This window comes from Anser cygnoides, chromosome 32 (genome assembly GCF_040182565.1).
Source record: "Anser cygnoides isolate HZ-2024a breed goose chromosome 32, Taihu_goose_T2T_genome, whole genome shotgun sequence".
Lineage (NCBI taxonomy): Eukaryota > Metazoa > Chordata > Aves > Anseriformes > Anatidae > Anser > Anser cygnoides.
This window is the reverse complement of record NC_089904.1, coordinates 820,418-843,730: the sequence shown is the minus strand read 5'-3', so window position 1 is coordinate 843,730 and position 23,313 is coordinate 820,418. Positions and strand designations below refer to the sequence as shown.

Below are 23,313 nucleotides of genomic sequence, written 5' to 3'. Positions count from 1 at the left end.
GCTTGGCCTCTCCCTCACGCTCAGCCCTGCTCCTAGCTCTCTGCCTGTGTTGGTGCCAAGCAAGTGCTGCAGGCAGTAAGCATGATCTGGAGCAGGTGAGAGCAGACAGAGGCCTCTCTGGATAGAAAATTGCTGCTTATGACACTGATTCGTGGAAGAACTCCACAACTCAAAGCAAATGAATTATAAAGTAGGTATGTGGTTTATTTCAGCACCAGGCACATGCGGGACAGCTCCCAAAGGCATGCGCACCCCAACGCGGCAACTTGCTTGCGTTATAGACAGTAAAGAGTTACATAGGCATGAAGTTTCCCAATATGCCTATACATATGCATAACCTATCCCCGCGCGCAGTGCCTTCTGGTGGTGGTCGTCGGGGGGTCGTGGGGATGAAGGTTGGTGGCTCTTCTTCATCACCACTAGCCGACCCCCTGCCTTTGTACAGACTCAGCTGCTCCATGGCTCTTGTCCAAACCGCAAGGTCGGTCTTTTGAGACAGGTTTGGGTTTTTTTTGTTGTTTTTTTGAGACATGTTCACCTCGTTGCTTTCTACAACTTCCCGAGGAGGACAAATGCAGAGGCAGGTGTCGATCTCTTCTCCACACTCACACACTACAGCCTGCCCTGGGGGGGGCACACTACAGCCGGCACTGCGGGGGGGTGTCCTTAAGGTCAGTGGTCATTAAGGTCCCCTCCAACCCAAAGCATTCTAGGATTCTGTTTCTAAAAACACCTCTTCTGTTCCATCCCAGTAATAATAAACAGCACAAGCAGAAATCAGCTCTGCCAGCCTGGGGTGTCCCCATGCATTCAGGTCGTCCTCATCCCCCCCACACTCACGCTACAGCCTGCCCCATGGGAGGCCAAGGGGAGATGTTTCCCCTGCACTTGCAGCTCTCCAGCAAAGGCCCTGGACTGAATGGAACAGGCGGTGCTGGAGCTACACCGGGGGTGCTTGGAGGGCTTGTAGGCACAGTAAAAGATGCATTTCAAACAGCCCAGCTGGGCCCTGCTCGTGTCCCGCAGCCCGAAGGAGATGCCAGCACGGACGCGCTTTGAACCAGGGCATTTACTGGGGTAAATCCAGGTATGGGGGGCAGTGACCCACCCCTGGGTGCTACTGACCACTGGTCAATATGCAGATCCCTGAGGAATGCCACTCGTTACTGGTTTCTGCCTGGACACTGAGCCTCTGACCGCTACTCTTTGAGTGCAACCATCTCGCCAATTCCTTACCCACCGAGTTGTCCGTCCATCCGATCCATGTCTCTCCAGTTTAGAGATCATGGGGGACAGTGCAAGTGCTTTGCACGAGTCCAGGTAGATGATGTCCGTTGCTCTTTCCCTACCCACCAATGCTGCAACCCCATCATAGAAGGGCACCAGATTTGTCAGGCATGATCTGCCCCGAGTGAAGCCGTGTTGTCTGTCACCAATCGCCTCCTTATTTTCTATAGCCCTCAGCAACAACTTCTCAGGTACGACGGACAGTGGGTGGTGAAGGCTGTGCACCCCCACAAAGGGAGGAAGGCTTGTAGCTCCCAGGTCTTCCATTTTCCCCTTTTTAGAATGGGGGCTATGTTTCCTCTCCTCCAGTCAGTGGGAACTACTTAAACAGACTTCCACAGCCTCTCCTGTATGATGGCCAGTGGCTTAGCAAGTCCACCGGTTCCCTCAGGCCCCGTGGACGTAGCTCACTGGGAAACTACTGGTGGGGACATGGGAGTTGAAATAGTGAGGGGAAAGGGGGACATATGGGAGTGGGGGCACAGGCGAGTGAAAATGGGGGGCACGCTGGGGGGCACGGGGGATTCTCAGGGAGCCTGTTGGTTGTGCTCCCAGATGGCTGCACGACGGCGGTGCTGTAGCGCAGGTTTGCGCTTTTGTTCCAAAGGGCAAAGTGACAGCGGAGCCCAGCAGAGCCTTCTCTTTGAGGCCCCTGAAGCTCTCCTGCAGGCAGCCAGGAGGGGACAGCTCACTCGAGGCCACACCTGAGGAGAAACAAGGTGCTTGTGGCAGAGCCGGGTGAACGATGGCGGCAGCAGGCACGGTGGGCCTGCAGCAGGCTTCCAGAAGCAGCAATGGTGTGAAATGCGTCACAGCTGGCACAGACCGCTGCCCCGAGCACACCTGGGCCGTTGGTCCAAAGGGGAAAGTGGGTTCTGAAAGAGCCGGGCCTTTCCAAGCAGCTCGTAGCAGGGAGCAGAAGCTTCACAAGTTACAGGCTGAGCAGCCTTTCCACAGCCCCCTGACGACTTTTTCAGTGGGGATCCAGCCACCCCTCTAGACCCTGCCTGGTCATACCATCCCCACCACGGTGGGTATGGTGTTCTGGGTCTGCCTGGGATGGACTCAACCTTTCCCACAGCAGCCCATGCAGCACTATGCTCTGTACTTCTGGCTAGAACTGACTTGATATTGCACCAATGTGTTTTGTCTACTGCTGAGCCGTGCTGGCACAGCATCAGGACTCCCACAGCGCCCTCCCTCTGCCACCCCCCAGCCCCAAATCCAGTCGGCTGGCTGTGGGCAAGAGGTGGGGAGGGGGCATTGCCAGGGCAGCTGACCCAAAAAGACCAAAGGGATAGTCCATACGGCAACGTCACGCTCAGCAATAAAAGCTGTGGAAGGGGAGGGAGAAGGGGGGGAGACACAGGGGACACAGATTCCTTGGTCAAGATCTTTATTTATTCCTCCGATTCCTCCGTTTCTTCCTTCCTCTCCTGCTGCAAGATCTCAGTTCATCATCGCTATCCTGCAGGAGATCACGTAGCTCTGGAGGCACAGTTGTCACCAGGTCATCGTCTGAAACTTCTTCTACCAAATTAGAGGGGACAAATCCTCTCGTGCCATCCGTCAGCTCTCCCACAAACCAGCCGTCTTCATCCATGTCTCCATAGACATAGACGTATTCTCCCGCAGTCAGAGGAAGCTCTGCTTCGGGGTGCTCATTAGGACCCTCGAAAGGATCGTAGCTGTATCGAGCTAAAAATTTTCGAAGTTTTAGCGATTCTTCTCCCGAGGACTGCAGGATGAAGGACACATGCTCTGCTCCTGCTTCTTCGTTCCCATGCACAGGGCCCTCGTCTGAAAGAAGGCGGCACCCAGGACTGTTGTGTGCGGCATCTGATGTCCAGGTGCTTGTGTGGGATGCCGGGACCTTGGTTGCCTCCTCAGAAACATCAGAGCTGTCTTCGCGGTTGCAAAGGTCATGGGACTGCTCTGCATAGGCCTGTGCTGTGGGAGAAGATGTCACCTGTGGTAGTCCTGAACCGACACGGTTGGATTCTTTTCTTTTTTCTTGCTCAAGTTGCTGAGAGAGCAGCTCCCATTGTTGACTTTGGTGCTGATTCTGTTTCTCTAATTCTCTCAGCTGCGCTTGAGACGCTTGCGTGTCTTCCTCATGTGTCCTTCTTTGCTCTGCCCAAGCCCTCTGCAAATGCTCAACTTCCTCTTTCTTCTTCTGCAGCAGTCGCCTTGTTTCCTCGAGGTCGTTCTCCTGTTGTTGCCTTCGTCCTGCCAGTTGTCTCATGGCTTTCAGTTCACAACCCAGATCTTGCAGTCGTGTTTGAAGACGTTTGGCCTCTCCGATGGCAGAATTTCGCTGCTCTGTCACTTGCACGAGTTTCCCCTTCAGAGCAGCGTTGTCAGATCGAACCTCGTCTATCCGCTCCTTCTGCCCACGGAGCTGAGAATTTTCTTCTGCGCGCCTGGCATTTTCATTTGTCATCTCTCTCAGACGCACTTTCAGCTCCTCGTACCTTTGCTGCAGTCTTGAGCGTTCCTGATCCAGGTTCCTGTGAGGCCTAAGTTTTGTCCCAGCCTCGGTTTCCGATTCCCCTCTCTGCTGCTGGTCGACCTGCTCTGTCTTTGCAGCAGTCTTTCCAGATTTCAGGTCGGTCTCTTTCAGTTGCCTGGTGTTTTCTTTCAGGTGCTTGGTAAGGAGGCCTAGCATACTAGTCTTCTGCTGGAGCCTCTCCACCTCCTCCCCCAGTTCCAGAGCGCTTTCCTTCCCCAGAAGGCGGGTCTCCTCTTGAAGGACACCGCATTGCCTCTGCAGGTCCTCCAGGGCATGCTGCAGATGAGCTTTCTCCTGCAGCAGCTGGCTGTCTCCACTGCCAGGTGGGCAGGCCTCTTGTTGCGCTGCCACCTGAACACCCACGTCTGTGACCGCCCGCCCGCAGCTCTTCCCTTCTCCCTGGAGGTGAGCTTTTAAGCTGGAGTGGGTTGTCTGCTGCCCTCCTCCCCCAGCAGCACCAGATGCACCGGGGCTCTTCGAAGAGCAGGTCCCGGTGGTCCCTGCGCCCAGGCGAGTCTGCAGGCGGTGCCAGGCCGCAGCCCTGTCTTCGCTGTGGGAGGCAGACGGCCTCCCCTCAGCCTGCTCCAGGATGTACTGCTGGAAGAGCCTTCTCTGCAGTTCCAGTTCATTTTGGAGGCTTACGATGCGGGCGGTCTGCTTGCTGTCCTTCCGCCAGTGGAGCTGCCTGTGGACCTCCTGCAGCTTGCTGCGGGCCTCGCTGCTGCTGCTGCAGCCGTGCCTCACCAGCTCCTCGGCCAGCTCCTGCTGCAGGTCCCGCGCCTGGCGGACGGCGTCGTCCCGCTGCTCTTGGAGCAACTCCTGTGCCTGGCGCCACTCGGCCTCCTTCTCACGCAGCAGCTGACGGATCTCTGTTGCCCGCTGCTTCTGGCTCAGCTCCCACAGCCGCTGCAGCTCCCGTGCCCGTTGCTGCTCCCATCTGGAGCGTAGCTTCTCAGCCAGAAGCTGCCGCTCCTGCTCTGCCATCTTCTTTATCTGGCGGGTTTCATCAGCAAAGCGGCGGTGCAGCTCCTGCGAGTGGAGACGCTCGGCCTCCAGCTGGGCCCGCAGCGCCTCCAGCTCCTGCCTGTGCTCCTCCTGCTGCACAGGCCTGCTGGGGGGTCGCGCTGGGCCCCGACGGGATGAGGGGTGACTGTGCGCCACGGGCCCCTGGCCCACACCACCCCGGATCATGGCTTAAGGGATGAGAACGATGAACGTTCACCAAACGCTGCCAGCAATAGCCACCAGCGATCGCACGGCCTGGGCCTCTGAGGGACAGCAGCCTCTGAGCCCTCAGCAGACACCGGCTCCCAGCACCGCGCAGCAGCAGAGGTCGCCTCTGCCACTGGCCCGGCCTGGGCGAGCGCGGCCTTATATAGTGTCCGGGTGATGGCGTCATAGAGGAGGGATGACGTCATATGACCTCGTTAACAACCCTTCTAGGGGTTGTTAACCCTCGTTAACAACCCATGCTAATGGCTGTGTAATGCTGTATGTCATCACTACCACGCTTCCCACACTAAAGGACAGACGTGGCCCAGACCCGTAAGCTGTGCCCGTGCCTGAGGCCTCACAGACACATTCTCGTTGCGCACCTGCGCGGGGGCTCCGTCTGCACTCGTTAACAACCCTTCACCTCCCTCCTCTGCACCCCTTGCGCTGAGGCTGTCGGGGTGTGTCCGGGCGGGCACGCACCATATAAGGTCATATGACGTCATCCCTCCTCTATGACGCCATCACCCGGACACTATATAAGGCCGCGCTCGCCCAGGCCGGGCCAGTGGCAGAGGCGACCTCTGCTGCTGCGCGGTGCTGGGAGCCGGTGTCTGCTGAGGGCTCAGAGGCTGCTGTCCCTCAGAGGTCCAGGCCGTGCGATCGCTGGTGGCTATTGCTGGCAGCGTTTGGTGAACGTTCATCGTTCTCATCCCTTAAGCCATGATCCGGGGTGGTGTGGGCCAGGGGCCCGTGGCGCACAGTCACCCCTCATCCCGTCGGGGCCCAGCGCGACCCCCCAGCAGGCCTGTGCAGCAGGAGGAGCACAGGCAGGAGCTGGAGGCGCTGCGGGCCCAGCTGGAGGCCGAGCGTCTCCACTCGCAGGAGCTGCACCGCCGCTTTGCTGATGAAACCCGCCAGATAAAGAAGATGGCAGAGCAGGAGCGGCAGCTTCTGGCTGAGAAGCTACGCTCCAGATGGGAGCAGCAACGGGCACGGGAGCTGCAGCGGCTGTGGGAGCTGAGCCAGAAGCAGCGGGCAACAGAGATCCGTCAGCTGCTGCGTGAGAAGGAGGCCGAGTGGCGCCAGGCACAGGAGTTGCTCCAAGAGCAGCGGGACGACGCCGTCCGCCAGGCGCGGGACCTGCAGCAGGAGCTGGCCGAGGAGCTGGTGAGGCACGGCTGCAGCAGCAGCAGCGAGGCCCGCAGCAAGCTGCAGGAGGTCCACAGGCAGCTCCACTGGCGGAAGGACAGCAAGCAGACCGCCCGCATCGTAAGCCTCCAAAATGAACTGGAACTGCAGAGAAGGCTCTTCCAGCAGTACATCCTGGAGCAGGCTGAGGGGAGGCCGTCTGCCTCCCACAGCGAAGACAGGGCTGCGGCCTGGCACCGCCTGCAGACTCGCCTGGGCGCAGGGACCACCGGGACCTGCTCTTCGAAGAGCCCCGGTGCATCTGGTGCTGCTGGGGGAGGAGGGCAGCAGACAACCCACTCCAGCTTAAAAGCTCACCTCCAGGGAGAAGGGAAGAGCTGCGGGCGGGCGGTCACAGACGTGGGTGTTCAGGTGGCAGCGCAACAAGAGGCCTGCCCACCTGGCAGTGGAGACAGCCAGCTGCTGCAGGAGAAAGCTCATCTGCAGCATGCCCTGGAGGACCTGCAGAGGCAATGCGGTGTCCTTCAAGAGGAGACCCGCCTTCTGGGGAAGAAAAGCGCTCTGGAACTGGGGGAGGAGGTGGAGAGGCTCCAGCAGAAGACTAGTATGCTAGGCCTCCTTACCAAGCACCTGAAAGAAAACACCAGGCAACTGAAAGAGACCGACCTGAAATCTGGAAAGACTGCTGCAAAGACAGAGCAGGTCGACCAGCAGCAGAGAGGGGAATCGGAAACCGAGGCTGGGACAAAACTTAGGCCTCACAGGAACCTGGATCAGGAACGCTCAAGACTGCAGCAAAGGTACGAGGAGCTGAAAGTGCGTCTGAGAGAGATGACAAATGAAAATGCCAGGCGCGCAGAAGAAAATTCTCAGCTCCGTGGGCAGAAGGAGCGGATAGACGAGGTTCGATCTGACAACGCTGCTCTGAAGGGGAAACTCGTGCAAGTGACAGAGCAGCGAAATTCTGCCATCGGAGAGGCCAAACGTCTTCAAACACGACTGCAAGATCTGGGTTGTGAACTGAAAGCCATGAGACAACTGGCAGGACGAAGGCAACAACAGGAGAACGACCTCGAGGAAACAAGGCGACTGCTGCAGAAGAAGAAAGAGGAAGTTGAGCATTTGCAGAGGGCTTGGGCAGAGCAAAGAAGGACACATGAGGAAGACACGCAAGCGTCTCAAGCGCAGCTGAGAGAATTAGAGAAACAGAATCAGCACCAAAGTCAACAATGGGAGCTGCTCTCTCAGCAACTTGAGCAAGAAAAAAGAAAAGAATCCAACCGTGTCGGTTCAGGACTACCACAGGTGACATCTTCTCCCACAGCACAGGCCTATGCAGAGCAGTCCCATGACCTTTGCAACCGCGAAGACAGCTCTGATGTTTCTGAGGAGGCAACCAAGGTCCCGGCATCCCACACAAGCACCTGGACATCAGATGCCGCACACAACAGTCCTGGGTGCCGCCTTCTTTCAGACGAGGGCCCTGTGCATGGGAACGAAGAAGCAGGAGCAGAGCATGTGTCCTTCATCCTGCAGTCCTCGGGAGAAGAATCGCTAAAACTTCGAAAATTTTTAGCTCGATACAGCTACGATCCTTTCGAGGGTCCTAATGAGCACCCCGAAGCAGAGCTTCCTCTGACTGCGGGAGAATACGTCTATGTCTATGGAGACATGGATGAAGACGGCTGGTTTGTGGGAGAGCTGACGGATGGCACGAGAGGATTTGTCCCCTCTAATTTGGTAGAAGAAGTTTCAGACGATGACCTGGTGACAACTGTGCCTCCAGAGCTACGTGATCTCCTGCAGGATAGCGATGATGAGCTGAGATCTTGCAGCAGGAGAGGAAGGAAGAAACGGAGGAATCGGAGGAATAAATAAAGATCTTGACCAAGGAATCTGTGTCCCCTGTGTCTCCCCCCCTTCTCCCTCCCCTTCCACAGCTTTTATTGCTGAGCGTGACGTTGCCGTATGGACTATCCCTTTGGTCTTTTTGGGTCAGCTGCCCTGGCAATGCCCCCTCCCCACCTCTTGCCCACAGCCAGCCGACTGGATTTGGGGCTGGGGGGTGGCAGAGGGAGGGCGCTGTGGGAGTCCTGATGCTGTGCCAGCACGGCTCAGCAGTAGACAAAACACATTGGTGCAATATCAAGTCAGTTCTAGCCAGAAGTACAGAGCATAGTGCTGCATGGGCTGCTGTGGGAAAGGTTGAGTCCATCCCAGGCAGACCCAGAACACCATACCCACCGTGGTGGGGATGGTATGACCAGGCAGGGTCTAGAGGGGTGGCTGGATCCCCACTGAAAAAGTCGTCAGGGGGCTGTGGAAAGGCTGCTCAGCCTGTAACTTGTGAAGCTTCTGCTCCCTGCTACGAGCTGCTTGGAAAGGCCCGGCTCTTTCAGAACCCACTTTCCCCTTTGGACCAACGGCCCAGGTGTGCTCGGGGCAGCGGTCTGTGCCAGCTGTGACGCATTTCACACCATTGCTGCTTCTGGAAGCCTGCTGCAGGCCCACCGTGCCTGCTGCCGCCATCGTTCACCCGGCTCTGCCACAAGCACCTTGTTTCTCCTCAGGTGTGGCCTCGAGTGAGCTGTCCCCTCCTGGCTGCCTGCAGGAGAGCTTCAGGGGCCTCAAAGAGAAGGCTCTGCTGGGCTCCGCTGTCACTTTGCCCTTTGGAACAAAAGCGCAAACCTGCGCTACAGCACCGCCGTCGTGCAGCCATCTGGGAGCACAACCAACAGGCTCCCTGAGAATCCCCCGTGCCCCCCAGCGTGCCCCCCATTTTCACTCGCCTGTGCCCCCACTCCCATATGTCCCCCTTTCCCCTCACTATTTCAACTCCCATGTCCCCACCAGTAGTTTCCCAGTGAGCTACATCCACGGGGCCTGAGGGAACCGGTGGACTTGCTAAGCCACTGGCCATCATACAGGAGAGGCTGTGGAAGTCTGTTTAAGTAGTTCCCACTGACTGGAGGAGAGGAAACATAGCCCCCATTCTAAAAAGGGGAAAATGGAAGACCTGGGAGCTACAAGCCTTCCTCCCTTTGTGGGGGTGCACAGCCTTCACCACCCACTGTCCGTCGTACCTGAGAAGTTGTTGCTGAGGGCTATAGAAAATAAGGAGGCGATTGGTGACAGACAACACGGCTTCACTCGGGGCAGATCATGCCTGACAAATCTGGTGCCCTTCTATGATGGGGTTGCAGCATTGGTGGGTAGGGAAAGAGCAACGGACATCATCTACCTGGACTCGTGCAAAGCACTTGCACTGTCCCCCATGATCTCTAAACTGGAGAGACATGGATCGGATGGACGGACAACTCGGTGGGTAAGGAATTGGCGAGATGGTTGCACTCAAAGAGTAGCGGTCAGAGGCTCAGTGTCCAGGCAGAAACCAGTAACGAGTGGCATTCCTCAGGGATCTGCATATTGACCAGTGGTCAGTAGCACCCAGGGGTGGGTCACTGCCCCCCATACCTGGATTTACCCCACTAAATGCCCTGGTTCAAAGCGCGTCCGTGCTGGCATCTCCTTCGGGCTGCGGGACACGAGCAGGGCCCAGCTGGGCTGTTTGAAATGCATCTTTTACTGTGCCTACAAGCCCTCCAAGCACCCCCGGTGTAGCTCCAGCACCGCCTGTTCCATTCAGTCCAGGGCCTTTGCTGGAGAGCTGCAAGTGCAGGGGAAACATCTCCCCTTGGCCTCCCATGGGGCAGGCTGTAGCGTGAGTGTGGGGGGGATGAGGACGACCTGAATGCATGGGGACACCCCAGGCTGGCAGAGCTGATTTCTGCTTGTGCTGTTTATTATTACTGGGATGGAACAGAAGAGGTGTTTTTAGAAACAGAATCCTAGAATGCTTTGGGTTGGAGGGGACCTTAATGACCACTGACCTTAAGGACACCCCCCCGCAGTGCCGGCTGTAGTGTGCCCCCCCCAGGGCAGGCTGTAGTGTGTGAGTGTGGAGAAGAGATCGACACCTGCCTCTGCATTTGTCCTCCTCGGGAAGTTGTAGAAAGCAACGAGGTGAACATGTCTCAAAAAAACAACAAAAAAAACCCAAACCTGTCTCAAAAGACCGACCTTGCGGTTTGGACAAGAGCCATGGAGCAGCTGAGTCTGTACAAAGGCAGGGGGTCGGCTAGTGGTGATGAAGAAGAGCCACCAACCTTCATCCCCACGACCCCCCGACGACCACCACCAGAAGGCACTGCGCGCGGGGATAGGTTATGCATATGTATAGGCATATTGGGAAACTTCATGCCTATGTAACTCTTTACTGTCTATAACGCAAGCAAGTTGCCGCGTTGGGGTGCGCATGCCTTTGGGAGCTGTCCCGCATGTGCCTGGTGCTGAAATAAACCACATACCTACTTTATAATTCATTTGCTTTGAGTTGTGGAGTTCTTCCACGAATCAGTGTCATAAGCAGCAATTTTCTATCCAGAGAGGCCTCTGTCTGCTCTCACCTGCTCCAGATCATGCTTACTGCCTGCAGCACTTGCTTGGCACCAACACAGGCAGAGAGCTAGGAGCAGGGCTGAGCGTGAGGGAGAGGCCAAGCCCTGCAGCTGCTGCTTGCAGCTCATCTCTTACTCTCAGGAGCACCGGGAACGGATGGGAACACCTCACTAAGGTGGCCTTGTCCCACGCCAGCGCACACAGCCTGGTCAGAGACGTGAGAGATGCAGAAGGGGTTCTGAGAGCAAGCCCATTCCCCAGTATCCCAAGCACGGGGAGAGGAGAGCCGCATGAAGGGAGAGCCAGTGTTGGGCTGGGGCATGAGCCCCCTGTCAGGCTCTTTCTCACCTGCATCTTGTCATAAGTCTTGGCAAAGACTTATGCAAGTCTTTGTCCGAGTCTTTTCAAAATGAGGGGGGTGTAGCTGCTTCTCCCTCAGGCGGTGGTGGCTTCTCCCATTCTCTTGCTTGTCAGAGGCATTCTGGGGTGATGTGGAGCTCCACAAGAGGAAGCGGCTCGGGCACCTGCTTCACAGAGTGCCTGTGGGATGGATGAGCTGTAACTGATGAGAACAGCCCCAAAGGCCTCCAGCCGTGGCCTGCTCCCCTGTACTGCGTCTGGCTGGGATAGAGTTAATATTCTTAATAGCAGCTTGTAAGGTGCTGCGTTTTAGAGCTGTGGCCAAAACGATGCTGGTAGTGCGCTGAAGTTGTTCGCTTTTGCTGACCAGTGTTTGCACAGCATCGAGGCCTTCTCTAGTTCTTTTACACCTATTTTTACACCTATTTACACTATATTTGTCTATTACACCCGCCCCTCGAGTGAATGGCCGTGGGGTGAGCCAGAGGTTGGGAGGAGACATAACCAGGCAGAGCAACCGTACTAACCAACAAGACGTTCCACGCCATGTAATGTCATGCTCAGCAATAAAAGGGTAAAAGAGGGGGTTTAGAGAGTTATGCAACACATCCTTTCCAGGATTGGTCCCATCACTGGGGATCGGTCATTTTAGAATAGAATGGAATAGAATAGCTTGAGTCGGAAGGGATCTTCAAAGATCATCCAGTCCAACAGCTGAACCACTCCAGAGTTAACTAAAAGTTAAAGCTTATTATTGAGGGCATCATCCAAATGCCTCTCGAACACTGACAGGCATGGGGAGTTACCACCTCACCAGGAAGCCTGTGCCAGTGTTTGACCACCCTCATGGTAAGGCAGTTTTTCCTCAGGTACAGTCTGAACCTCTCCTTGCGCAGCTTTGTGCCATTCCCGTGCATCCTTTCATCGGTTACCAGGGAGAAGAGATCGACACCTGCCTCTGCATTTCTCCTCCTCGGGAAGTTGTAGAAAGCAATGAGGTGGCCTCTTTGCCTTCTCTTCTCCAGCCTAGACAAGCCAGGTGACCTCAGCCTGTCCTCACAGGACGTGGCTTCCAGCCCTTTTGCCAGCTTTGTTGCCCTGCTCCGGACACTTTCAAGGACGTCCACATCCCTTTTGTGTTGTGGAGCCCAGAAGTGCACACAATACTCAAGGTGAGGCTGCACACGTACTAAATACAGCAAGAAAATTAATTATTAATTAATTAATTAAGATAATTAAATGCAGCAAGACAACGGCTGGCTTTACTGGGTTGAATGCACTCCAGAATGCATTTTGCCCTCGTGGCTGCCAGGACTTGGCTGCTGGCTCACGCTGAGCCTGCTGTGGAGCTGCACCTCCAGAGCCCTTTCTGCTGAGCTGCTCTCTCCAGCCACTCGTCTCCCAGCCTGTGCTTGCATCCAGCATTACGCTGTCCCAGGTGCAGCACCTGGCATCTTCCGTTGTTGAACTTCATGCCGTTACTAATCTCCCAGTGTGCCAATCTGTCTAGATCCTTCTGCAAAGCCTCTCAGCCCTCCACGGAGTCAACGGTGCCTCCCAGTTTAGTGTCATTGGCAAACCTGCTGAGGACCCATTCCTCTCCTGCACCTAGATCTTTGATAAACATGTTGAAGGTAATTGGCCCCAGAACTGAGCCCTGGGGAAGACCGCTAGAGACTGGCCACCAGCCAGATGTAGCCCCACTCACTAAGAAACTTGAGGTTGCGCGCCAAGAAACGTTTCCCGCATCGGGACAAGAGGTTCCCAGCAGGCCCAACAGACCTCTCATTCGTACAGCAGGCCAGCGTGTATGAGTTGTGCGCTCAGTAGTGCCCAGATAATGATGGGGTGTGCCAGGCCCCTGTGTGCACTGCACCCTGTAAGGCTGGGCTGACTTGTGGTCACACTGAGGTCTGTTTGATGCCCTCTGCTAGCCCCACACACTGGTAAGCTGCCAAGCAGCCATTCAGCAGGCATATTTGGCTTTGCTCCATCACTGTTTTCAGCAATAAATCTATTGCTGCTTCTCTCTTAGGAGTGAAGCGCATCATTCCTTTTGCGACACATGGACGAGCACAGATTTCTGAGCTGGGATTCAGTGCTGCTGCCCACTGGGACATGGCTGTCACTGCTCTGGGGCTGGTGCCAGAAGTGAGTTGTGGAGGGACGCTTCCCAGCCCTCCATTAGCACCCAGGGGTGGGTCACTGCCCCCCATACCTGGATTTACCCCAGTAAATGCCCTGGTTCAAAACGCGAGGAGCTGTGAGGACCAGTTCAGTCCTGACTTGTTCCTACCATCTTCTTTAAACCCTTCCCTAGACTCTATGCCATGCTGGGAACAGCAGCCCCCGCTCAGCATTGGGGTGAGGGGCTGCTCACCCCATACATATCCACTGCTCGGGATAGCAGGCAGGTGAGGAAGCTGCCATCAGCGCACCCCAGGACCCTCCCGGATTGCTGATGTCTTGCGGTGTTATCCCTCCAGCACACAGATGGTGCTTGAAGTCCCCTGGGAGGACGGGGCCCTGCAAACGTGAAGTTTCTCCTACCTATCTGTAGAGGGACTCAGTACTTGTTTTTTTCCTGGTCAGTTCCCTTTCTTGCACAGGCACAGAGGAACTGGGTAGAGCAGCCTCGGTTTTATTTAGAGGAGATGTCAGTGGGGCAGCACGCCCTCACTGACCAGAGACGGGGTCTCTTCAAGGAAGTGTGCCAGGTCAGTGTAGGTGTCTTCTGGCAGCACTTGAAGCAGCAGGTGGTAGAAGAACTCCCGGTCGTAATAGGAGGCATAGAGCACCGCGACACCCAGCATGAAAGTGACGGCCAGCTCCACGCACACGAAGATCAGGCAGAATGTCCTGTGGGGCAGAAAAAGAGCTGGAAAAAGGGCAGGCTGGACGCATCCCGCACCCATGCCAGAGGGGGCTGTTCTGGGAGCCCCACAGGCTGCCCCTCCAGGCATTTCTCATTGCTCATTCGGACAGGTTTGGACGTGAGCCTCCACAAGCCCAGGAAGACACCTCGGCATTGGGCAAACACGCCGCAGCAGGCGTCCTGGCCATCCCAGTCGCTGCAGGGGAACCTGGGTGGGCACAGGGCACCTGAGGGGACACTCACCACAGCCAGGAAAAGGCACCTCTTCTCCTCGCCAGTTCCTCCGTCTTCTGTAGGTCAACACAAGGTAGGGACACTTGTCAGGCCCCACCGCACAGTCCGGTTCAGTACCCCACAGTAAATGCCAGTAACACACAGTACCCCAGTAAATGCCCTGGTTCAAAGCGCGTCCGTGCTGGCATCTCCTTCGGGCTGCGGGACACGAGCAGGGCCCAGCTGGGCTGTTTGAAATGCATCTTTTACTGTGCCTACAAGCCCTCCAAGCACCCCCGGTGTAGCTCCAGCTCCGCCTGTTCCATTCAGTCCAGGGCCTTTGCTGGAGAGCTGCAACTGCAGGGGAAACATCTCCCCTTGGCCTCCCATGGGGCAGGCTGTAGCGTGAGTGTGGGGGGGATGAGGACGACCTGAATGCATGGGGACACCCCAGGCTGGCAGAGCTGATTTCTGCTTGTGCTGTTTATTATTACTGGGATGGAACAGAAGAGGTGTTTTTAGAAACAGAATCCTAGAAGGCTTTGGGTTGGAGGGGACCTTAATGACCACTGACCTTAAGGACACCCCCTCCCAGTGCCCCCCCCCAGCACGCCCCACAGCACAGAACCTTCCAGAGCGCCCCCCCCCCCCCCAGCCCGGCCCTGCCTCAGCTCTGCCTCCCGCCTGAGGGTGGTGAAGGCTCTGCACCCCCACAAAGGGAGGAAGGCTTGTAGCTCCCAGGTCTTCCATTTTCCCCTTTGTAGAATGGGGGCTATGTTTCCTCTCCTCCAGTCAGTGGGAACTACTTAAACAGACTTCCACAGCCTCTCCTGTATGATGGCCAGTGGCTTAGCAAGTCCACCGGTTCCCTCAGGCCCCGTGGACGTAGCTCACTGGGAAACTACTGGTGGGGACATGGGAGTTGAAATAGTGAGGGGAAAGGGGGACATATGGGAGTGGGGGCACAGGCGAGTGAAAATGGGGGGCACGCTGGGGGGCACGGGGGATTCTCAGGGAGCCTGTTGGTTGTGCTCCCAGATGGCTGCACGACGGCGGTGCTGTAGCGCAGGTTTGCGCTTTTGTTCCAAAGGGCAAAGTGACAGCGGAGCCCAGCAGAGCCTTCTCTTTGAGGCCCCTGAAGCTCTCCTGCAGGCAGCCAGGAGGGGACAGCTCACTCGAGGCCACACCTGAGGAGAAACAAGGTGCTTGTGGCAGAGCCGGGTGAACGATGGCGGCAGCAGGCACGGTGGGCCTGCAGCAGGCTTCCAGAAGCAGCAATGGTGTGAAATGCGTCACAGCTGGCACAGACCGCTGCCCCGAGCACACCTGGGCCGTTGGTCCAAAGGGGAAAGTGGGTTCTGAAAGAGCCGGGCCTTTCCAAGCAGCTCGTAGCAGGGAGCAGAAGCTTCACAAGTTACAGGCTGAGCAGCCTTTCCACAGCCCCCTGACGACTTTTTCAGTGGGGATCCAGCCACCCCTCTAGACCCTGCCTGGTCATACCATCCCCACCACGGTGGGTATGGTGTTCTGGGTCTGCCTGGGATGGACTCAACCTTCCCCACAGCAGCCCATGCAGCACTATGCTCTGTACTTCTGGCTAGAACTGACTTGATATTGCACCAATGTGTTTTGTCTACTGCTGAGCCGTGCTGGCACAGCATCAGGACTCCCACAGCGCCCTCCCTCTGCCACCCCCCAGCCCCAAATCCAGTCGGCTGGCTGTGGGCAAGAGGTGGGGAGGGGGCATTGCCAGGGCAGCTGACCCAAAAAGACCAAAGGGATAGTCCATACGGCAACGTCACGCTCAGCAATAAAAGCTGTGGAAGGGGAGGGAGAAGGGGGGGAGACACAGGGGACACAGATTCCTTGGTCAAGATCTTTATTTATTCCTCCGATTCCTCCGTTTCTTCCTTCCTCTCCTGCTGCAAGATCTCAGTTCATCATCGCTATCCTGCAGGAGATCACGTAGCTCTGGAGGCACAGTTGTCACCAGGTCATCGTCTGAAACTTCTTCTACCAAATTAGAGGGGACAAATCCTCTCGTGCCATCCGTCAGCTCTCCCACAAACCAGCCGTCTTCATCCATGTCTCCATAGACATAGACGTATTCTCCCGCAGTCAGAGGAAGCTCTGCTTCGGGGTGCTCATTAGGACCCTCGAAAGGATCGTAGCTGTATCGAGCTAAAAATTTTCGAAGTTTTAGCGATTCTTCTTCCGAGGACTGCAGGATGAAGGACACATGCTCTGCTCCTGCTTCTTCGTTCCCATGCACAGGGCCCTCGTCTGAAAGAAGGCGGCACCCAGGACTGTTGTGTGCGGCATCTGATGTCCAGGTGCTTGTGTGGGATGCCGGGACCTTGGTTGCCTCCTCAGAAACATCAGAGCTGTCTTCGCGGTTGCAAAGGTCATGGGACTGCTCTGCATAGGCCTGTGCTGTGGGAGAAGATGTCACCTGTGGTAGTCCTGAACCGACACGGTTGGATTCTTTTCTTTTTTCTTGCTCAAGTTGCTGAGAGAGCAGCTCCCATTGTTGACTTTGGTGCTGATTCTGTTTCTCTAATTCTCTCAGCTGCGCTTGAGACGCTTGCGTGTCTTCCTCATGTGTCCTTCTTTGCTCTGCCCAAGCCCTCTGCAAATGCTCAACTTCCTCTTTCTTCTTCTGCAGCAGTCGCCTTGTTTCCTCGAGGTCGTTCTCCTGTTGTTGCCTTCGTCCTGCCAGTTGTCTCATGGCTTTCAGTTCACAACCCAGATCTTGCAGTCGTGTTTGAAGACGTTTGGCCTCTCCGATGGCAGAATTTCGCTGCTCTGTCACTTGCACGAGTTTCCCCTTCAGAGCAGCGTTGTCAGATCGAACCTCGTCTATCCGCTCCTTCTGCCCACGGAGCTGAGAATTTTCTTCTGCGCGCCTGGCATTTTCATTTGTCATCTCTCTCAGACGCACTTTCAGCTCCTCGTACCTTTGCTGCAGTCTTGAGCGTTCCTGATCCAGGTTCCTGTGAGGCCTAAGTTTTGTCCCAGCCTCGGTTTCCGATTCCCCTCTCTGCTGCTGGTCGACCTGCTCTGTCTTTGCAGCAGTCTTTCCAGATTTCAGGGCGATCTCTTTCAGTTGCCTGGTGTTTTCTTTCAGGTGCTTGGTAAGGAGGCCTAGCATACTAGTCTTCTGCTGGAGCCTCTCCACCTCCTCCCCCAGTTCCAGAGCGCTTTCCTTCCCCAGAAGGCGGGTCTCCTCTTGAAGGACACCGCATTGCCTCTGCAGGTCCTCCAGGGCATGCTGCAGATGAGCTTTCTCCTGCAGCAGCTGGCTGTCTCCACTGCCAGGTGGGCAGGCCTCTTGTTGCGCTGCCACCTGAACACCCACGTCTGTGACCGCCCGCCCGCAGCTCTTCCCTTCTCCCTGGAGGTGAGCTTTTAAGCTGGAGTGGGTTGTCTGCTGCCCTCCTCCCCCAGCAGCACCAGATGCACCGGGGCTCTTCGAAGAGCAGGTCCCGGTGGTCCCTGCGCCCAGGCGAGTCTGCAGGCGGTGCCAGGCCGCAGCCCTGTCTTCGCTGTGGGAGGCAGACGGCCTCCCCTCAGCCTGCTCCAGGATGTACTGCTGGAAGAGCCTTCTCTGCAGTTCCAGTTCATTTTGGAGGCTTACGATGCGGGCGGTCTGCTTGCTGTCCTTCCGCCAGTGGAGCTGCCTGTGGACCTCCTGCAGCTTGCTGCGGGCCTCGCTGCTGCTGCTGCAGCCGTGCCTCACCAGCTCCTCGGCCAGCTCCTGCTGCAGGTCCCGCGCCTGGCGGACGGCGTCGTCCCGCTGCTCTTGGAGCAACTCCTGTGCCTGGCGCCACTCGGCCTCCTTCTCACGCAGCAGCTGACGGATCTCTGTTGCCCGCTGCTTCTGGCTCAGCTCCCACAGCCGCTGCAGCTCCCGTGCCCGTTGCTGCTCCCATCTGGAGCGTAGCTTCTCAGCCAGAAGCTGCCGCTCCTGCTCTGCCATCTTCTTTATCTGGCGGGTTTCATCAGCAAAGCGGCGGTGCAGCTCCTGCGAGTGGAGACGCTCGGCCTCCAGCTGGGCCCGCAGCGCCTCCAGCTCCTGCCTGTGCTCCTCCTGCTGCACAGGCCTGCTGGGGGGTCGCGCTGGGCCCCGACGGGATGAGGGGTGACTGTGCGCCACGGGCCCCTGGCCCACACCACCCCGGATCATGGCTTAAGGATTCAGAACGATGAACGTTCACCAAACGCTGCCAGCAATAGCCACCAGCGATCGCACGGCCTGGACCTCTGAGGGACAGCAGCCTCTGAGCCCTCAGCAGACACCGGCTCCCAGCACCGCGCAGCAGCAGAGGTCGCCTCTGCCACTGGCCCGGCCTGGGCGAGCGCGGCCTTATATAGTGTCCGGGTGATGGCGTCATAGAGGAGGGATGACGTCATATGACCTCGTTAACAACCCTTCTAGGGGTTGTTAACCCTCGTTAACAACCCATGCTAATGGCTGTGTAATGCTGTATGTCATCACTACCACGCTTCCCCCACTAAAGGACAGACGTGGTCCAGACCCGTAAGCTGTGCCCGTGCCTGAGGCCTCACAGACACATTCTCGTTGCGCACCTGCGCGGGGGCTCCGTCTGCACTCGTTAACAACCCTTCACCTCCCTCCTCTGCACCCCTTGCGCTGAGGCTGTCGGGGTGTGTCCGGGCGGGCACGCACCATATAAGGTCATATGACGTCATCCCTCCTCTATGACGCCATCACCCGGACACTATATAAGGCCGCGCTCGCCCAGGCCGGGCCAGTGGCAGAGGCGACCTCTGCTGCTGCGCGGTGCTGGGAGCCGGTGTCTGCTGAGGGCTCAGAGGCTGCTGTCCCTCAGAGGCCCAGGCCGTGCGATCGCTGGTGGCTATTGCTGGCAGCGTTTGGTGAACGTTCATCGTTCTGAATCCTTAAGCCATGATCCGGGGTGGTGTGGGCCAGGGGCCCGTGGCGCACAGTCACCCCTCATCCCGTCGGGGCCCAGCGCGACCCCCCAGCAGGCCTGTGCAGCAGGAGGAGCACAGGCAGGAGCTGGAGGCGCTGCGGGCCCAGCTGGAGGCCGAGCGTCTCCACTCGCAGGAGCTGCACCGCCGCTTTGCTGATGAAACCCGCCAGATAAAGAAGATGGCAGAGCAGGAGCGGCAGCTTCTGGCTGAGAAGCTACGCTCCAGATGGGAGCAGCAACGGGCACGGGAGCTGCAGCGGCTGTGGGAGCTGAGCCAGAAGCAGCGGGCAACAGAGATCCGTCAGCTGCTGCGTGAGAAGGAGGCCGAGTGGCGCCAGGCACAGGAGTTGCTCCAAGAGCAGCGGGACGACGCCGTCCGCCAGGCGCGGGACCTGCAGCAGGAGCTGGCCGAGGAGCTGGTGAGGCACGGCTGCAGCAGCAGCAGCGAGGCCCGCAGCAAGCTGCAGGAGGTCCACAGGCAGCTCCACTGGCGGAAGGACAGCAAGCAGACCGCCCGCATCGTAAGCCTCCAAAATGAACTGGAACTGCAGAGAAGGCTCTTCCAGCAGTACATCCTGGAGCAGGCTGAGGGGAGGCCGTCTGCCTCCCACAGCGAAGACAGGGCTGCGGCCTGGCACCGCCTGCAGACTCGCCTGGGCGCAGGGACCACTGGGACCTGCTCTTCGAAGAGCCCCGGTGCATCTGGTGCTGCTGGGGGAGGAGGGCAGAAGACAACCCACTCCAGCTTAAAAGCTCACCTCCAGGGAGAAGGGAAGAGCTGCGGGCGGGCGGTCACAGACGTGGGTGTTCAGGTGGCAGCGCAACAAGAGGCCTGCCCACCTGGCAGTGGAGACAGCCAGCTGCTGCAGGAGAAAGCTCATCTGCAGCATGCCCTGGAGGACCTGCAGAGGCAATGCGGTGTCCTTCAAGAGGAGACCCGCCTTCTGGGGAAGGAAAGCGCTCTGGAACTGGGGGAGGAGGTGGAGAGGCTCCAGCAGAAGACTAGTATGCTAGGCCTCCTTACCAAGCACCTGAAAGAAAACACCAGGCAACTGAAAGAGACCGACCTGAAATCTGGAAAGACTGCTGCAAAGACAGAGCAGGTCGACCAGCAGCAGAGAGGGGAATCGGAAACCGAGGCTGGGACAAAACTTAGGCCTCACAGGAACCTGGATCAGGAACGCTCAAGACTGCAGCAAAGGTACGAGGAGCTGAAAGTGCGTCTGAGAGAGATGACAAATGAAAATGCCAGGCGCGCAGAAGAAAATTCTCAGCTCCGTGGGCAGAAGGAGCGGATAGACGAGGTTCGATCTGACAACGCTGCTCTGAAGGGGAAACTCGTGCAAGTGACAGAGCAGCGAAATTCTGCCATCGGAGAGGCCAAACGTCTTCAAACACGACTGCAAGATCTGGGTTGTGAACTGAAAGCCATGAGACAACTGGCAGGACGAAGGCAACAACAGGAGAACGACCTCGAGGAAACAAGGCGACTGCTGCAGAAGAAGAAAGAGGAAGTTGAGCATTTGCAGAGGGCTTGGGCAGAGCAAAGAAGGACACATGAGGAAGACACGCAAGCGTCTCAAGCGCAGCTGAGAGAATTAGAGAAACAGAATCAGCACCAAAGTCAACAATGGGAGCTGCTCTCTCAGCAACTTGAGCAAGAAAAAAGAAAAGAATCCAACCGTGTCGGTTCAGGACTACCACAGGTGACATCTTCTCCCACAGCACAGGCCTATGCAGAGCAGTCCCATGACCTTTGCAACCGCGAAGACAGCTCTGATGTTTCTGAGGAGGCAACCAAGGTCCCGGCATCCCACACAAGCACCTCGACATCAGATGCCGCACACAACAGTCCTGGGTGCCGCCTTCTTTCAGACCAGGGCCCTGTGCATGGGAACGAAGAAGCAGGAGCAGAGCATGTGTCCTTCATCCTGCAGTCCTCGGAAGAAGAATCGCTAAAACTTCGAAAATTTTTAGCTCGATACAGCTACGATCCTTTCGAGGGTCCTAATGAGCACCCCGAAGCAGAGCTTCCTCTGACTGCGGGAGAATACGTTTATGTCTATGGAGACATGGATGAAGACGGCTGGTTTGTGGGAGAGCTGACGGATGGCACGAGAGGATTTGTCCCCTCTAATTTGGTAGAAGAAGTTTCAGACGATGACCTGGTGACAACTGTGCCTCCAGAGCTACGTGATCTCCTGCAGGATAGCGATGATGAGCTGAGATCTTGCAGCAGGAGAGGAAGGAAGAAACGGAGGAATCGGAGGAATAAATAAAGATCTTGACCAAGGAATCTGTGTCCCCTGTGTCTCCCCCCCTTCTCCCTCCCCTTCCACAGCTTTTATTGCTGAGCGTGACGTTGCCGTATGGACTATCCCTTTGGTCTTTTTGGGTCAGCTGCCCTGGCAATGCCCCCTCCCCACCTCTTGCCCACAGCCAGCCGACTGGATTTGGGGCTGGGGGGTGGCAGAGGGAGGGCGCTGTGGGAGTCCTGATGCTGTGCCAGCACGGCTCAGCAGTAGACAAAACACATTGGTGCAATATCAAGTCAGTTCTAGCCAGAAGTACAGAGCATAGTGCTGCATGGGCTGCTGTGGGGAAGGTTGAGTCCATCCCAGGCAGACCCAGAACACCATACCCACCGTGGTGGGGATGGTATGACCAGGCAGGGTCTAGAGGGGTGGCTGGATCCCCACTGAAAAAGTCGTCAGGGGGCTGTGGAAAGGCTGCTCAGCCTGTAACTTGTGAAGCTTCTGCTCCCTGCTACGAGCTGCTTGGAAAGGCCCGGCTCTTTCAGAACCCACTTTCCCCTTTGGACCAACGGCCCAGGTGTGCTCGGGGCAGCGGTCTGTGCCAGCTGTGACGCATTTCACACCATTGCTGCTTCTGGAAGCCTGCTGCAGGCCCACCGTGCCTGCTGCCGCCATCGTTCACCCGGCTCTGCCACAAGCACCTTGTTTCTCCTCAGGTGTGGCCTCGAGTGAGCTGTCCCCTCCTGGCTGCCTGCAGGAGAGCTTCAGGGGCCTCAAAGAGAAGGCTCTGCTGGGCTCCGCTGTCACTTTGCCCTTTGGAACAAAAGCGCAAACCTGCGCTACAGCACCGCCGTCGTGCAGCCATCTGGGAGCACAACCAACAGGCTCCCTGAGAATCCCCCGTGCCCCCCAGCGTGCCCCCCATTTTCACTCGCCTGTGCCCCCACTCCCATATGTCCCCCTTTCCCCTCACTATTTCAACTCCCATGTCCCCACCAGTAGTTTCCCAGTGAGCTACGTCCACGGGGCCTGAGGGAACCGGTGGACTTGCTAAGCCACTGGCCATCATACAGGAGAGGCTGTGGAAGTCTGTTTAAGTAGTTCCCACTGACTGGAGGAGAGGAAACATAGCCCCCATTCTACAAAGGGGAAAATGGAAGACCTGGGAGCTACAAGCCTTCCTCCCTTTGTGGGGGTGCACAGCCTTCACCACCCACTGTCCGTCGTACCTGAGAAGTTGTTGCTGAGGGCTATAGAAAATAAGGAGGCGATTGGTGACAGACAACACGGCTTCACTCGGGGCAGATCATGCCTGACAAATCTGGTGCCCTTCTATGATGGGGTTGCAGCATTGGTGGGTAGGGAAAGAGCAACGGACATCATCTACCTGGACTCGTGCAAAGCACTTGCACTGTCCCCCATGATCTCTAAACTGGAGAGACATGGATCGGATGGACGGACAACTCGGTGGGTAAGGAATTGGCGAGATGGTTGCACTCAAAGAGTAGCGGTCAGAGGCTCAGTGTCCAGGCAGAAACCAGTAACGAGTGGCATTCCTCAGGGATCTGCATATTGACCAGTGGTCAACAGCACCCAGGGGTGGGTCACTGCCCCCCATACCTGGATTTACCCCACTAAATGCCCTGGTTCAAAGCGCGTCCGTGCTGGCATCTCCTTCGGGCTGCGGGACACGAGCAGGGCCCAGCTGGGCTGTTTGAAATGCATCTTTTACTGTGCCTACAAGCCCTCCAAGCACCCCCGGTGTAGCTCCAGCACCGCCTGTTCCATTCAGTCCAGGGCCTTTGCTGGAGAGCTGCAACTGCAGGGGAAACATCTCCCCTTGGCCTCCCATGGGGCAGGCTGTAGCGTGAGTGTGGGGGGGATGAGGACGACCTGAATGCATGGGGACACCCCAGGCTGGCAGAGCTGATTTCTGCTTGTGCTGTTTATTATTACTGGGATGGAACAGAAGAGGTGTTTTTAGAAACAGAATCCTAGAATGCTTTGGGTTGGAGGGGACCTTAATGACCA

General features: G+C 57.1%; 3 protein-coding genes and 1 long non-coding RNA gene across 4 annotated transcripts; 1 reads left to right on the top strand and 3 right to left on the bottom strand.

Annotated features, from left to right (window-relative positions):
* Window positions 1-2,683: 2,683 nt before the first annotated feature.
* Window positions 2,684-4,990, bottom strand: LOC136787968 (RIMS-binding protein 3C-like). The gene has a single exon (XM_066985413.1). The coding sequence runs from the start codon at window positions 4,988-4,990 to the stop codon at window positions 2,684-2,686; it is 2,307 nt and encodes a 768-aa protein (XP_066841514.1).
* An 8,616-nt stretch (window positions 4,991-13,606) lies between these two features.
* On the bottom strand, window positions 13,607-14,363 carry LOC136788007 (uncharacterized). The gene is made up of 2 exons (XR_010827026.1): window positions 14,100-14,363; window positions 13,607-13,840 (listed from the first exon to the last, which is right to left on the bottom strand). It is a non-coding gene; the product is annotated as an uncharacterized lncRNA (long non-coding RNA).
* Window positions 14,364-15,948: 1,585 nt separating this feature from the next.
* LOC136787967 (RIMS-binding protein 3C-like) lies at window positions 15,949-18,255 on the bottom strand. The gene has a single exon (XM_066985411.1). It carries the CDS (start codon window positions 18,253-18,255, stop codon window positions 15,949-15,951), a length of 2,307 nt encoding a protein of 768 aa, XP_066841512.1.
* Window positions 18,256-18,999: 744 nt separating this feature from the next.
* Window positions 19,000-21,306, top strand: LOC136787966 (RIMS-binding protein 3C-like). Its single transcript, XM_066985410.1, has one exon. The coding sequence runs from the start codon at window positions 19,000-19,002 to the stop codon at window positions 21,304-21,306; it is 2,307 nt and encodes a 768-aa protein (XP_066841511.1).
* The last annotated feature ends 2,007 nt before the right edge of the window (window positions 21,307-23,313 follow it).

Coding starts and splice junctions, on each gene's coding strand:
- LOC136787968 (XM_066985413.1), bottom strand. CDS start 4,990: ATGATCCGGGGTGGTGTGGGCCAGGGGCCCGTGGCGCACAGTCACCCC.
- LOC136787967 (XM_066985411.1), bottom strand. CDS start 18,255: ATGATCCGGGGTGGTGTGGGCCAGGGGCCCGTGGCGCACAGTCACCCC.
- LOC136787966 (XM_066985410.1), top strand. CDS start 19,000: ATGATCCGGGGTGGTGTGGGCCAGGGGCCCGTGGCGCACAGTCACCCC.